Raw genomic sequence first — 15,261 nt, 5'->3', positions numbered from 1 at the left:
ACTATACCTACTGTTTATTTATCAAATTAATAAAATAATGTAATTTATTATATATAAGTAATCCGATATAAGTAATTGATACGCAGAAGTTGCAAAAAAAAAAAAAGTCAAGTAGGGATTTGTCATCCCCTTTTTAACTTCTCGTAAATACCCTCACGAAAATCCAACTACTCGATATATAAATAAGGAAATGTTGCATTTACTCAACGATAAAAATCCTGACGACACGACGCGCCCTAACGAACCCCTCCCCGACTACGCGATTAACAATTATTGTATATCCATAATATAATAAACCGATAATACCCGAAACGCGTATGTACATAAAACCGACGTCGTAAACACGGTTGATTGACGTCGTTTTGTGTAGGTGCGCGAGACCGTTTTGTATTGAACGCAGTCGATGTGATTTTCATTTTAATATGTTTTTCTTTTTTCAACACCGTATATAGGGTGATTCACAAAGAGCACGCTTACCTCCCTTTTTCTTCTTCAATAATGGTATTATCGAAAATTTGATTTTAAGTTTTTTAAATATTGTTAAAAATCATATTTTAAAAAAATTCCTGAGATTTTTTAGTTCTGTTAAAGGAATGTCCATGATGATAATATGACCTTTTGTTTTTCAAACAAAAACCTTTCTCGTTAAAATTAGGTTCTTCTGAAAACTTTGACGTATCAAAGTCTGTATCTAAACTATAGTAGTTTCTAAGTTATTTAATTTCAAATACTAAGTATTAAGGTATATGATACTGGCTACTTACTGAGCTTGGAAGATATTATATAGTTTGTAGTAACATTAACCTATTTATATTTATAATTTATACTTATAACAAATACTGAATTCGATATTATATTAATTTTATATCTCAACAAAACCATTTTAAGGACTATTATCTTTGTTATAAACATTTTGACAACTGAAAAACTACTCGTTAGAATTTCAATTCGAGTACATGCATATTTTCAAAAAACAAAGTAACACTAAATATAGTAAACAATGAAGAAATTAAAAACCAGAAGTTGGTTTCACAAAAGTTTCACTTTTTAATAAAAAATCTCACGGATTTGAAAATATGCTCTTTAAGCATATATACCTATTTAATAATATCTATAACAAGAGTTTGAATAAATTCATTATTAAATGAATAAACTTGTTGAACTACCCTGTACAAGATGAGACCATGTGGTACCGTTATACAGTGATGTGCCGCTGTTATCCCAAATTTATTATGACTTACGTATTATTGTTATTTTTTCCAACGAATTTTACGTACACGGATAGGTATTGTTGATATTATAACTTCCCGTTTTCTCCGTAGACATACAGTATTATTATTTTAGATCTGGTCGAACGTCGTCGTACAACGAACACATTTTTTGAACTCGGACGGTGTTTGACTATACTGTAGTGGCTATAGTGCTAGACAGTCCACGCTAAACCTAATTATAGTTATTATTTTCGTCTTTTTTGAACGTTGACGTGTTCATGTTTTTAAGTTGATAAATTCGTCACTAACGATGTACTCGTATAGTATACGATATATATTACTGACTTTTCGATGACCATCCGTCAAGCGTGTAAAGCGCAATAAAGCTTTGTTTTGGTCAACAGAGGTAATTTAAAAGAGTTTTATCCATCCACAAAAGTGAACAAAACCAATTACATACCCTGCGGTCGTGACAGTTTTCATCGATACTTTTACATTTTGATAATAATGTCATATACATTACAGTGATTGACATTTAATATTGCAGGTACACAACTTATAACACACCACACACGGTGCTTTTGACAAACGCACCACAAAATAACAATATATTATGATATATAGCATATAAGGTTATATAAATATATATATATATATAATATATGACCCAGTATACCACTATGATATGTATATTGCTGTTAACAATTATTATAATACGTCACGTTATGTCCGGACAAACACGAAATCAAAACACGTGGTTTTTATACGACCGCGGATTTAATGAAAACCGTAATTTAAACGATAAAACGCTCTTTATATTATAACGGAAGTTATTGTTTTTTTTTCCGTACGTTTGTTCCCTTATTAAATTCAGAACAAAAACCAATTTCGGAGACGTCCGCATTTTTACGGTGACGTGTGTTATACTACGCGTATATAATGTGTATATATATTACATACGTGCAAATCCTTTTTTACAAACAACCCAAACACGATATTTCCCATAAGGCCATGATGAGTATAATATCTCACATTGACCCCAGAGCCGCAACGGGTCCGGGAAAATCGAGATTTTTTACGGGTTACGTCGTACGCGGACGGACACGTCCAAATGATCTAAATCGGTATATTCCGCGGTTGCTACGGCGGCGCCAAGGCGACGATGACGACGACGACTATACGATGATGATAATATAATAGTCGTGGTCTGTTATCGAACTATTATTATAAGAGTTGCCGTTCGTCGCGTAGCGTATATTATTATTCCACAGCCATCACCCGCCCGACACGATGTATATAATAGCAGCAGAAGCCGTAAAAATTTACATTACTTCTACGCCATATTATTTATTGTTGTTATAATACTCGTAAATTTTAATATACGCATGCGTACTTAAACAGAGGACGCTGAGTCCGCGTACGTTTTCTCCGTCAAATACGTACGCATATGGAGTTTCAATTCGGCAAAACTAATTTTATGTTTTTGTAATATAGTGAATTGACCTATTATCAAACTTCAAGATAAGAAAACTTTCCCGGGGAACCTCTCGATAATAGTTTATTAATTAATTTTATACAAAACATTATTAATTTGGTGTTTAATATGTATCCAAATGTAGGCAAATCAACTACATTCTGCATGATAATTAATGCACCTTACCTTTCTACTTTTCCAATCACACTCTACACTCTGATCTACACATATACATCATATCCAAAACTGGCGCATCTTCTATCGCACGATCTCGCTTAGCCAAACACCCTAACATGGAGTTTTAGAGATCTTCACTCAAATAGTTTCACATATTATATTTTTATACATCATAATTAATCTTTAATTAATATCAGGGAAAAAGGTGTCATTTCTAGGGGGGAGGTTCTTTTTATGAATTCATGGAACCTACCATACGCAAAACAAAAATCATTTACAGACTGTGTTTTTAATAATAATTACATATCATATAAAGAGTTATGAACACTGTACTATATTTTACATAGTTACAATTCGTGTTAAAATGTAAACATATATGAAAACCCTATGGAGTACACAGTACACACGTGTCCTAGACAATATTCTTAACTCCAAGTCTATTAATAGTTTAATTCATTGTAATATGAAATAGAAAAAAATATATTATTGGTTTTGCTCAATGCAGATTTGCTATTTTATGTAATAAAACATCGTCAGATAGAGACAACACGTGTGGGTTCGGCGTCTTCTTAAGTGGCTCTAAAAGTAAAACCATATATACTGCACACGGCGGACCCAATTTCGACGGGGACGGCTTACGGCATAATCATACACACACGTGTTTACCATGTTTCCGCCCAGCAGGAGTCTGCAGCCAGCAGTCCGTTCGGTTCGGTTCGGTTCCCCACTCGCGGGCCCCGTCCTCCCACGGTCCTCACGACCGCCGATGTTTTCAGTGCGGATCGACCCTCTCGAACGTCAAGACATTTACAGATCTGTCGAATCTTCGCGGGTCGGGACGTTATCGGAATATTTAATACGACAACGCAATAATATCGAGCGACTTCTGCGTGCAGCTTTTAGGGTGTTATACGACGCGTATAGTGTCGAAATATATGTTTTACATATTGCTATTACATGACGAATTACGGTGGCGACGTTATAGCGACGAATGGAGCTTCAACAAATTCAGTCCCCGATAATCACAGTACGTGACCCGTCGGCGGGTTTATGATAATTTATACATTCGTATCGTGAATAGAACAGTAATTTAGTAGGTAGTTTGTGGCGACGGTGACAAAGACGAACGATAGATATTATAAGCCGTAGATTTACCTATTGTCGTCATATATATTATTGTCGTGACCGCCGCGGTTAAATCACGTACGCACAAGCGTCATATTTGGGTTTCGGCGACATCACGATTATTATTATTATTACGATTTACTATTAATATTTGTGTTTTTAAATTATTAATGTTATTATCATCATAATAGGTGTTATCGCTGGGCGCGGATATACTACCCGAGTACAAGCTCCAATCTCCCAAGATCCACAAGTGGACGATACTGCACTACAGCCCGTTCAAGGCGGTATGGGATTGGATAATACTGTTGCTGGTCATCTACACCGCCATATTCACACCGTATTTCGCCGCTTTCCTGTTAAACGAACCGCACTTCAAAGGTCCCCGGCCGCTGAGGTTCAGTTTCGAAGATCCGCTGGTGGTGGTCGATTTTTTTGGTAAGTCTCTGCGAATTTTCCATCTGTGGTCTCCACACGATTTTTATGCCACAATATAACTTTTACAACGTAGTAGTATGATGTTTTAATGTAACGTAGTAATCATGATATTATTATAGTTTACGTATACTTACTGATATATTATATTATTACATTATCCTCGAGCCACTGCGTAATTTTATTGAATTACTATCGTCTCCATACGCCATCGATCATTTTTTTTATTTTGTTTTGTTACAAATTCGATAAAAACACATTCATACACACCCAGCCTGTAAATATGTTGTTCTTCGATTCGGTTTCTGTTATACGTGTCATTATTATGTACACGTATATAACAATGCCTTCCGTTTTCAGTGGATATAACGTTCATAATAGACATCGCCATTAACTTCCGTACCACTTACGTGAATAAGAACGACGAGGTGGTATCGGCGCCCAGCAAGATTGCGTTGAATTATTTCCGTGGATGGTTCCTGATCGATTTAGTTGCCGCAATACCTTTCGACCTTTTGATCGCTGGATCGTCGGCTGAGACGGACGAGGTACGATCTTTATTTACTCACTGTAAAATATTACAATATTGTTAAATTGACGCCGACAACTACTGCGCGCACAAGTGTCATATCTCGTTTTTAGTGCGTGTTTGAGATATAAACAAATGGATGTATTATAAATTTGGTTAGGATGTTTATGACCTTAAAAAAAAACAAAATGCATGCAAATATGAGCAAAAATGTCAAATTTTTTACTCTAAACAATCAAATATACGTTATAATACAATATATTAAAAACTGAATTATTCATTATTTATTCAAAATATACCATGAATTATTTAATAGAAACTACACGTTTTATATTTGCGCCTTTGCGTGAGTTGTGACACCAATAATAATAATATATCTCGTAATCTATGTAGGCAATACCCATAGGAAAAACATGTCTCTAAAATGTATGACACGCTTGTGTGGAGTGAACGAGCTGCGTCCCAGTACGCTGTAAATCTAATAATAAAAAAAACAATATTTTCAAATGTTCTTATTAAATTAATTTCGTTTTCTTTCTCTCCGCCCTTCGTTGCCGACTATATAGGGTCAGCAATTTTGAAATGTTCTTGGAAATTTAAAATTTAATAAAATTAATCTAAAATATTATATCTAATGTATACAAACAAATAACCAAATTATTATACAAAAATTTAAAAACAAAAAATGTGTAGCTTAATGAAAAATTGGCAAAATTAAATTTGATTTTATATTACGTCATATAAGACGAATTTATAATTTTATTTGGAATATTCACCACAAAAACAAAGTATGTGTAAAAGTCATAAACATCCTAATCGATAACGAACCTTAGAAAATTTTGTCCATAAAATGTTGGTATATTAACGTAATGCGTATTATAGATTATAAGATATACAATAATATCAATAAAATATTATGAGTAAATTTCTAAGTATATGGATACATATCGTAAATAATTCTTTCAGAGACAATAACATTATGCATGATAATTTATTAAAATGTATAATCCTTGAGTTTTTGTAGTGTATTTTTGATTTTACTCGTATGTTAGTATACACGTGATTACCATCCATTTGTTTATCAACCACACGTTTTTATATAACTGATTAAAAAAAAAAAAGTTTCGACTTAACTAATAGTTTCCCATTCAGTCAATACATTTAAAGAAATATGTATTCATGATATTTATGTTGGCATGACAACATTTCAGATTTTGTATATCAATACATGCAGCTAGTGGCGAAAAAAATATATATACCTACCTAATGTTTTTTAATTTTACATAATTTTATAGTGATCTTTTTTCTTAGTAAATAAATAGACCATAATATTATATTTTAATTATTATTATAGTCGTTAGATTGTGTGTGACTAATATGACAATAATTATATAAATATTTTGTAGTATATACATTTGTTATCACAATAAATATTGTTTTGAAGTGATAAATTGTAACTATAGGAGTATACCGCAGCGTGGCTGTGTTTAAATATATATTTAATATCACCCTTAACAATAGTTTGATAATCGTTTCAGTTGACTCAGGAAACACAGAAGCCCGAAGAGGTTTGTTTGATCGGACAAAATATTTAGTGTAGTGCGTAGGCCTTAGAACGGATGACGTAGATGTACTGTATAATATATTATTATTATTATATATTATGAACTGTAGTGTTTTGTATATTATTATACTATTTTTTTTAAAAAAAAAACACCATAAAATAAGTAGTATATTAGTTTGGTAGCGTCGTGGCAATTTCGCATATAGTATAATATCACCTATTACTTTTGATTATTAACATTATTTTAATGTATTTAGTAACTATAATATAAAATGTACACACACGCATTTTTTCAGTGTTATAATGCTATTATGCATAATATAATCTGTACCGGACAGTGACGGTGGACGAGTTTAAAATGAATTTTGTCTAATCGTCATTGGCGTATAATACGGAGTGATCTATTTAACGTATGACATTTATTATTTTCAAAAACAATTATGTTTTAAGCACATTTCTTTTACATAATTTACAGTCGTTACAAAACGCATTTTTTAGAAAATAATCTTTACTCTTTTGAAAAATAACATATATTTTTCATTTCATGTTACGTAACAGAATTATTAGGATATTATAATTTTTGGAGTATTTTGATGAATAAAAATCTAATTTTGGACAAGTAATTAATTTTTTTATTAGTTATAATAGCTTATAACTTATAAGTATAAAGTATTGATGAACGAAGTAGCGAACCAATATTTTGCACGGTACCTCTGTACCATTCCACACCGCTTAAACAAACACAGTTATACTCATAACCCGAAATACTCTAGTCCAAAATTTGATAATTATATGGAAGTACTCCAAAAACATTTTACCTTAGAATAGCTTAACAAAAATATACAATATCCTTGGAAAAAATAGAAATAACAATGATAACGTTTAAAAATAATAAAAATATATTTAAAATAGAAAAATATTGCTTTTAACTTAAAACAATTTTCAAAAACTTAAATAGTTTTTTTGAAATAATGAGTTTCTTACGTTAAATAGATCGCTTAGTAAAGTACGGTAGCGATTTGGCTTGGAAGTCGCGATTTTCACAACTGCAATATTATATAATAATATTAGCGTACCTGCTATATAATATCAATATTAATAACTAACTTAATATGACGATATAAGACCGTAATAACGCTCGATATCGCCCCGATGGCGATTAATACGATTGCAGACCACGACACTCATCGGCCTTCTGAAGACCGCCAGGCTGCTGAGGCTGGTCCGGGTAGCGCGGAAGATCGACAGGTATTCCGAATACGGTGCTGCGGTGTTGCTTCTGTTGATGGCTACGTTCGCGCTGATAGCCCACTGGCTGGCGTGCATATGGTACGCGATCGGGAACGCGGAGCGGCGTCACGTGGACAGCAAAGTGGGGTGGCTGGACATATTAGCCAACGACACGCATCAGTATTACTCGACCAACAACACGGGTGGACCGAGCATAAGGGTGAGTGATCGATGCGTTAAATCTCGCTCTCTCTATGTGACATGCAATTTTCTAAACTGCATTTGGAATAAAGGGGATGTATGTGCTGTACGATACATTTTCCATAAGCTTCGTGTTTCTGTTTATGGGCGGTTTAAATCCCTTTTTTTTACCACTCAATACATTGAAACTACCCTTGTACGACACCTGTTGATCGATTAATAATATTGTATTTGGTTTTTTTTTCCAGTCGAGGTACATTACAGCGCTGTACTTCACATTCAGCTCGTTGACTTCCGTGGGGTTTGGAAACGTAGCGCCCAATACCGACGCGGAGAAAGCGTTCACCATATGCGTGATGCTCGTCGGATGTGAGTAGAGTAAATAGATTGATGGTGTGCGATGTGTTGGCCTCTCTCTAGCGATGCTTGACACATTCACACACATACTATTTTTTTTTTTTTTTTATCTTAAAATAGACTTTTCCCCTATTATTTAAGTTGTCGTAGAAGAAAAAACATGATCTGAGTCCAATTGAAACGCGTATACTCATATATGTATTTATATTTTTAAGAACGCGGTTTAATTTGACTCTAGCAGATTTTATGTGAAAAATGTTAATGACATGATTTTTTTTATTATTATTAAATGTTTTACCTGTATTATGTTTATTAATCTTTGATTTTTTTTTTTTAAAGCTCTCATGTATGCCAGTATATTCGGTAATGTATCCGCGATTATTCAAAGGTTATACTCCGGAACAGCCAGGTATCATACCCAAATGCTCAGAGTTCGAGAATTTATTAGATTTCATCAAATACCAAATCCATTAAGGCAAAGGCTCGAAGAATATTTTCAAGTACTATTATAATCGATTTCCCCAAAATGTTCGTTTTTGAAATTATTTGTTACTTTTTAGCATGCTTGGACATACACTAATGGTATTGACATGAATAGTGTACTTAAGGGTTTCCCTGAATGTTTGCAAGCCGATATTTGTCTCCATCTTAACAGGAATTTATTGAAAAATTGTTCAGCTTTCAATGGTGCATCACCAGGATGTTTGAGGTAAATCATATTAATTAAATAAGTATTTAATATTTAAATATTTAAAATGTAAATATAAATATTTAGAGCCCTATCTTTGAAATTCCGGACGACGCATGCACCGCCCGGTGATACTTTAGTGCATCAAGGAGACGTGCTCACCTCTTTGTATTTCATATCACGTGGTTCCATTGAAATATTAAAAGATAATGTAGTAATGGCCATATTAAGTGAGTATTTTATACGAGTTAATTTCCACATAAAAATATATTGATTTTGATTTAATTTATTTAGGTAAAAACGATATTTTTGGGGAAAATCCATGCAAGCATGCTACGATTGGAAAATCATGTTGCAACGTAAGAGCATTAACTTACTGCGATCTTCACAAAATCGATAGAAACGATTTGCTCGAAGTCTTAGATTTGTATCCAGAATTTTATCATTCATTTAAAGAAAATCTGGAGATAACATACTACATGAGAGATGTAAATAAATAAAGACATTTGCTATGAACAAATTATAAAATAAATATTTGATTTGGCAATTAGGAAACACAAGTAGGTGTGGATCCTAGAGCTGGCAGGTTTAGTAGAAAAATTAGGTCAAGATCTAGTTCACAAGAACCAATTGGTGGCACAGCCAACATAGGTGCGACAAAAAAGTATTACCATAGCTTTCATCGAGGGGTATCTGAAAGTTGTATTGGACCGTCAGAGCCACTAAGAGATGATACAAATGAGAACGATAACGTCATGTCTGAGTTTAATAACAAGTGAGTCATATCCAGTGTTTATTTATTTTTCTAGCATTTATGTATGATGTATTTATATTATATATGTTATGAATGTATTATATTTATAGCGAGAAGTATGCAGAAGGACATGGAATTCTAGAATTTTCTACTGATAAAGCTGGCCAAGATGTAACTCCGATGAATTTAAAATTTGATGACGAAGCAATACAGAATCGAGTATCAACCTTAAATTCAATTTCCGGTAAGTACATTCCATTTTTTTTTTTTATCTAACTTTTATTTTAAACAAGTATTTTCTTTATGTCAATAAAGACAAGTAAAAATAATAATACTTACAGATAATATAGTCAATGATTAGACGAAGAACGGCAAAGTTATTTTTAGAACTTTTTTACTCTTCTTTGATAATTGTATTGTTTTGATTAATTATATTAACATAGTTATACGAAAGGTTAGCTGGGATAGTAACCTAAGCTTTGTTATGCGCTTTGTACCCAACAATTAATAGATTTTCCTTTGAGGTGAATGATTATTATTCGTTATTTTTATTGTTTGGGCGGGTTCAGGCATGTTCAGCCAACTCAAACGTAGTGTGACAGACATTCGCTTGCATGGCCTATCGCAAAAACCACATGGCAGGGACGAGGAAAATGGGAAACCTGGTAAATAAATGGGATAAATATAATGCATACGCAGTATATCTAACTATTATTTTTTCATCAACGAGAGTTTTTGTTTTTACGATCATATCTAGGAAACTCTGGTGGTTTAAAGACATCGACATCTCATAAACACTTGTTCGCATCTCAGTGTAACGAGAATCAACCACTTCTTGAACATCAGCTACCTAGTGAGAAATTGATTAATTAAATAATGTCAACAATTAAAAATTCCTCGACTGGATGTGATCTTAATAAAATGCTTAGTTTCAGAGTCTTCTGCGCTGCATCAACAACACAAAGAAATTAGTAGTGAACACACCAGTGTTCAAAACATGTCAGCAGCTGGTTTCAGTACGACTGCATCGTCACATTATGGAACCCCAACAGCCCAGAGCCCCTTACATTCCGCTTGTAAAGCACAAACCCCACCATTTCCCACCACATCTAGTAAATAATCTTGATTAATTACTATAATTATGACGAAAACTGAACACATAAATCACTAGAATATATATGTTAAAAATGTACATAATTTTATACGTATAATATAATATTTTTATATATACAGTAAAATTAACATTAAATTCTATACGAGGTCATTTATATAAATAATAACAGAGTAAATATACATAGAACAAAAAATAATAATATATAACTTAAGCTATTAATATAAAATATTTTAAAAATTAAAAATATACGAGTCACTGGTGAAAATATTTTACTATTAAAAGAAGCAATTATACAAACACATATTATACGTATTATAATTAATAACTGTTTATACCAACATTTAAAATAACTTAAATTAACTTTTTAAACTTTATACCCTCATTTTACTTTAAGTACTAATAATACATAATTACATTTTATCAACTAGTGTCTGTGATCGCTGATAATACGACTGTGATAACGCCTCCATCACCGCAACGTGTCATAACATGTTCGCAGTGTGGGCACTCCGATGTGCATTATCGTATAGATAGACTATCCAGGCAGCTCGATAGCTTGGAACTGTCCGTCTCTAGTGATATCAAAACGATATTGCATATACTTAAACATAAGAACGGCGACTTTTTGACAACAGAAGTGAGTATTGTAAAATATGTTAACACAAATAAATTAAATATATATTTATATGCTTGTACCGTATCCGTTTCTCGTCAGTATATGTGTATTCAAAAACTATAATTTTTTTTTTAGTCTCGGCCAGATGGATGTAGATTACGGCCGTCGCCTATAAAGAAGACATCGAGTATACCAACAAGCGATCACTTGCCTAGACCCACGTTGGCCGTAAAATTTAGGTGAGAGTAATAATTAATTACTACCTATTATAACTGAAGTTACTAATTTTACATTTAATAATTTTATAAAAAATAAAAAAAAATATTATATTGATATATTTTTTAATAACTATTGAATAATAGAAGCTCATCACAAGATGAAATGAAAAGCGATAGCCGGTGTCGACAGCAAGCGTCTCCAGTAAGGCAATCGTCTGATCCTCAAGCCACCATTCCAAGGCGGAGTTATTCCCAGCCTCACGATCTCTGTCAGGTACGACATTATTTTTGCTTATAGCGATAAAAATATTTCTATATCTAAGTTCCTAATTAGGATATATGTACAACATTACACTTCAGGTAACTTTTATAATTATACTTATATATATGACCATTCAGATTAATATGCTTATTTATTATTTTATAATCTTCAAGAATATTTAAGTGGATAATTGTTGAAAAAACAATAAACAAAATATTTTTATTTTTGCGCAACATTTAATATTAATAAATTCGATTAGTAATACTAAAGTTTACAGGATGTAAAAAGAAAACAACAATTAAATGAAAATATCCTATTTCAAAATAATTTTGCTTGGTAAGTAGGTACTTTATAGATACACTATTAAAGGCGGGTAGTGTATTGTATAAATATGAGTCGATAAAATAACACTGTTATGTAAAACAAATAAGTTACAATACATTATAATAAACATTTTTGACATCAAACAAAAATTATTCATAACAAAAATTAGATACAACAACAAAAGCGTAAATGAATTCTGAGGTAATAATAATGCCATTAGTCCAGGTATATTTTCGCAAAATAATAGCATTATTGTACTTCAAATGATTTTTGTGTTAAAGATAAAACTCGGGGACAGTGTGAATACTAATGACAATGTGGAATTGTTTTCATCTCACGGGTACTGATCATGTGCTAATAAAGTGGACATTTTAAACACTGATAAATCAATGAAACGAACAGATTTATTTAATTTGCTATAAAATATCAAAAGCTACACAAATGTAAATTACCAGATAAAAGCGTAGAAGTATCACGGTACAATTAACATAATATCTGAATAGGAAACAATTTATTGGAAATTAAGTTCCTATAAAAAAAAGGAAATAGAATAATGCTATAATGTGTCTATATTTCTATTATAATGAATTAATAAAATTGAGAGACACTAATTAATGCAATCACAGCAATTGAAAAATGAAAAATATAATCAAATAATTATGGTTTTTTAATTGTATTATAAATTATAATATATGAATTATATTGCTTATTATTTTTGTTATTAAACAACCAGATATATTGTAATATTATTATATTTATATAAACTATGGTATAAGTTTTATACGGTTTTTTTTTTAAATTTTCAAATGAATTGTTTATTTTATTTATCTACGAATAATAAAATAGTTCTATCATAGTTATGTTTAAAATATTAACTTGATAAATACCAATTTTATTTTAATAACCATGAATCATATTTTAATGGCAGTTAAAAGCATTTGTATAATATCAATATTATTTTTAGTGTTGTTTTTTTAAGATATAAATTATTCCTTTTATTCGGTCTTTTTTCGTTACACAACGTCATGCTTATAAATTTATTATTCATCTCGACATTAAGGACCCCTATCTAAAAGAAATGACAGACTAATTCGACCAATTTTACGACTTATTGAAAGCTATATAGTAAACAGTAATTAAATATTTATAGAATAGTTTATTTTTACATTATTTAAACCTTAGATTGAATGAAATAATTTGGACTATAGTTCTTATATTCCATAAAAAAGCGAATAAAATGTAAAGTACGGACAAAAGGATCGCGCTCTTTCAATAACCTGAGTGGACTTGAAAATGTCAAGAGTTTTAGAAACGTGAATTTTTTCGTGGTGTTTTTTTCTGTGTCGCCTGTGCTTGAGTCATCAACATTTTTAAAAAGATCAAAAATTATGCTATCGTATAAAATAGTGGCCAAGTACAATGAGATATAAAACTACAAGCTTTCATTTAATTTCATAAGTCATAAAAATACATAATTAAATAAAATAATAAATGCATACTGCAGTTGCAGAATTATTACTTTTGCGCCATTGTTTAATTTATTTTTACTTACATTAAATGACAAAACATATAGTGTTGTTATCGTCTAATACGATAAAAATCAAATCCCACTTCGACCTATATATATAATTGAACATCGGTGTATTGTACAAAAGTATAAAATCATGATATGTCCTTGCGTGTTGCACAAAAACAAACCTCTTTACATTTGATCCACTATTGCGGTAGCCAAACTTTTACTAAAATAAAATAACTTTTATTAACTACGATAAAATCGTCATACGCTCCGTTTAAATTTGATTCGGTAGTACGACTGCAGTATACCTACAGGATGTATCGGAGATTAAATAAAGTGCACATAACTATTTAGACCCAATTCCTTGGTAATATCTTGGAAACGTTCAACGTTAGAATATTGATCGTGTTCACAAACCTGCAGCAGTATATTTTATTAGTTCGTTTGTGCGTATTGTCTAGTCCAGTGGACTTCAACCGTTGACTCATTGTGTGAGTTCCAAAATTAGGTCACCATATATACCTATGTCCTAAATTTCAATAATAATAAAAAAAACAGATTTAAATCTTAAACTTTAATAATACGCAGGCATGAATTTATTATTTATTCATTTTTAGACCAATTCAGTCTTAGTAAAATATGTTATAATAATATAATTAGTTTTTAACAAAAATGATTATATAAATAAAACATTGTTACATTATAGTATCCGCTTAAGATTGTGCACTGACATATTTTTATCCGATCTAGTAGTTCAACATGAGTCACCATAGATATATTATATAATTAATATAACGAGTTGCTATTGGATTAACAAAGTATTAAATCCACTGGTCAAGTTCATATTATACTAAAATATATCGTCTAATGACTTACTGTGACAACTATTCGGTAAACATATTAAATTTTTACTTGCAGATAACTGTTTGCAGTTTTTATTATTTTCAGATCTCATCTCTGCAAATTATTGCGTAATAGCAGTACAACATCTGATATCGTTGCTAAAAATATACGTCACGCGCGTAGATATAATATCAGCTATAGTTGAAAAACCTGAAAAAATTAGGAATATATTAAACATTTTATTATTCACTCGAATGTAACAAAAGTATTAATTGTTTTATTTTTGTATAATTTCATATACTTCATTAATGTTTTATTTATTATTATTATTTAAAAAATAATAATTAAGTAATTCTAACACGGTGGTCAATAATAATAATAAGAATAATAAGAATATTACTACATACGGCCAATTTTATTGGTGTTATGAAAATACATTTTATAAAATATTATATTTTAACAAAATCATAAGCATAATATGTTACAATAATTTTATATCTATTTACAGACTCAACAGAGCCGTTTTGTAAGGGATACGCCATCGGCTAACCTGTTTGATGTATCCAAGTGAGTATTATATGATATATTATAAAATATATTTTAGGCGTAGTGCAAACATATAA

The 15,261-nt window shown here is 31.2% G+C and overlaps 1 protein-coding gene across 10 annotated transcripts in view; it reads left to right on the top strand.

Moving 5' to 3' along the window:
- Nucleotides 1–15,261, top strand: part of LOC114119494 (potassium voltage-gated channel subfamily H member 2) — a 119,448-nt gene that overhangs the window by 101,986 nt on the left and 2,201 nt on the right. For 6 of the 10 annotated variants that reach the window (XM_027981058.2, XM_027981063.2, XM_027981064.2 and 3 more), the window contains 18 exons: nucleotides 4,179–4,425; nucleotides 4,783–4,970; nucleotides 6,490–6,519; nucleotides 7,690–7,965; nucleotides 8,195–8,315; nucleotides 8,643–8,803; nucleotides 8,864–9,012; nucleotides 9,079–9,221; nucleotides 9,286–9,479; nucleotides 9,543–9,766; nucleotides 9,856–9,989; nucleotides 10,315–10,410; nucleotides 10,503–10,598; nucleotides 10,675–10,857; nucleotides 11,288–11,496; nucleotides 11,611–11,714; nucleotides 11,838–11,967; nucleotides 15,147–15,205. In XM_027981058.2, the coding sequence (XP_027836859.2) occupies nucleotides 4,179–4,425; nucleotides 4,783–4,970; nucleotides 6,490–6,519; nucleotides 7,690–7,965; nucleotides 8,195–8,315; nucleotides 8,643–8,803; nucleotides 8,864–9,012; nucleotides 9,079–9,221; nucleotides 9,286–9,479; nucleotides 9,543–9,766; nucleotides 9,856–9,989; nucleotides 10,315–10,410; nucleotides 10,503–10,598; nucleotides 10,675–10,857; nucleotides 11,288–11,496; nucleotides 11,611–11,714; nucleotides 11,838–11,967; nucleotides 15,147–15,205 (2,744 nt within the window). The remainder of the gene's footprint in view (nucleotides 1–4,178; nucleotides 4,426–4,782; nucleotides 4,971–6,489; nucleotides 6,520–7,689; nucleotides 7,966–8,194; nucleotides 8,316–8,642; nucleotides 8,804–8,863; nucleotides 9,013–9,078; nucleotides 9,222–9,285; nucleotides 9,480–9,542; nucleotides 9,767–9,855; nucleotides 9,990–10,314; nucleotides 10,411–10,502; nucleotides 10,599–10,674; nucleotides 10,858–11,287; nucleotides 11,497–11,610; nucleotides 11,715–11,837; nucleotides 11,968–15,146; nucleotides 15,206–15,261) is intronic. The other 4 variants (XM_027981059.2, XM_027981062.2, XM_050198562.1 and 1 more) reach the window with 4 other exon arrangements.

Source organism: Aphis gossypii, chromosome 1, assembly GCF_020184175.1.
Source record: "Aphis gossypii isolate Hap1 chromosome 1, ASM2018417v2, whole genome shotgun sequence".
Classification (NCBI taxonomy): Eukaryota; Metazoa; Arthropoda; class Insecta; order Hemiptera; family Aphididae; genus Aphis; species Aphis gossypii.
The sequence above is the reverse complement of the archived record's forward strand: the minus strand, read 5'-3'. Positions and strand labels throughout refer to the sequence as shown.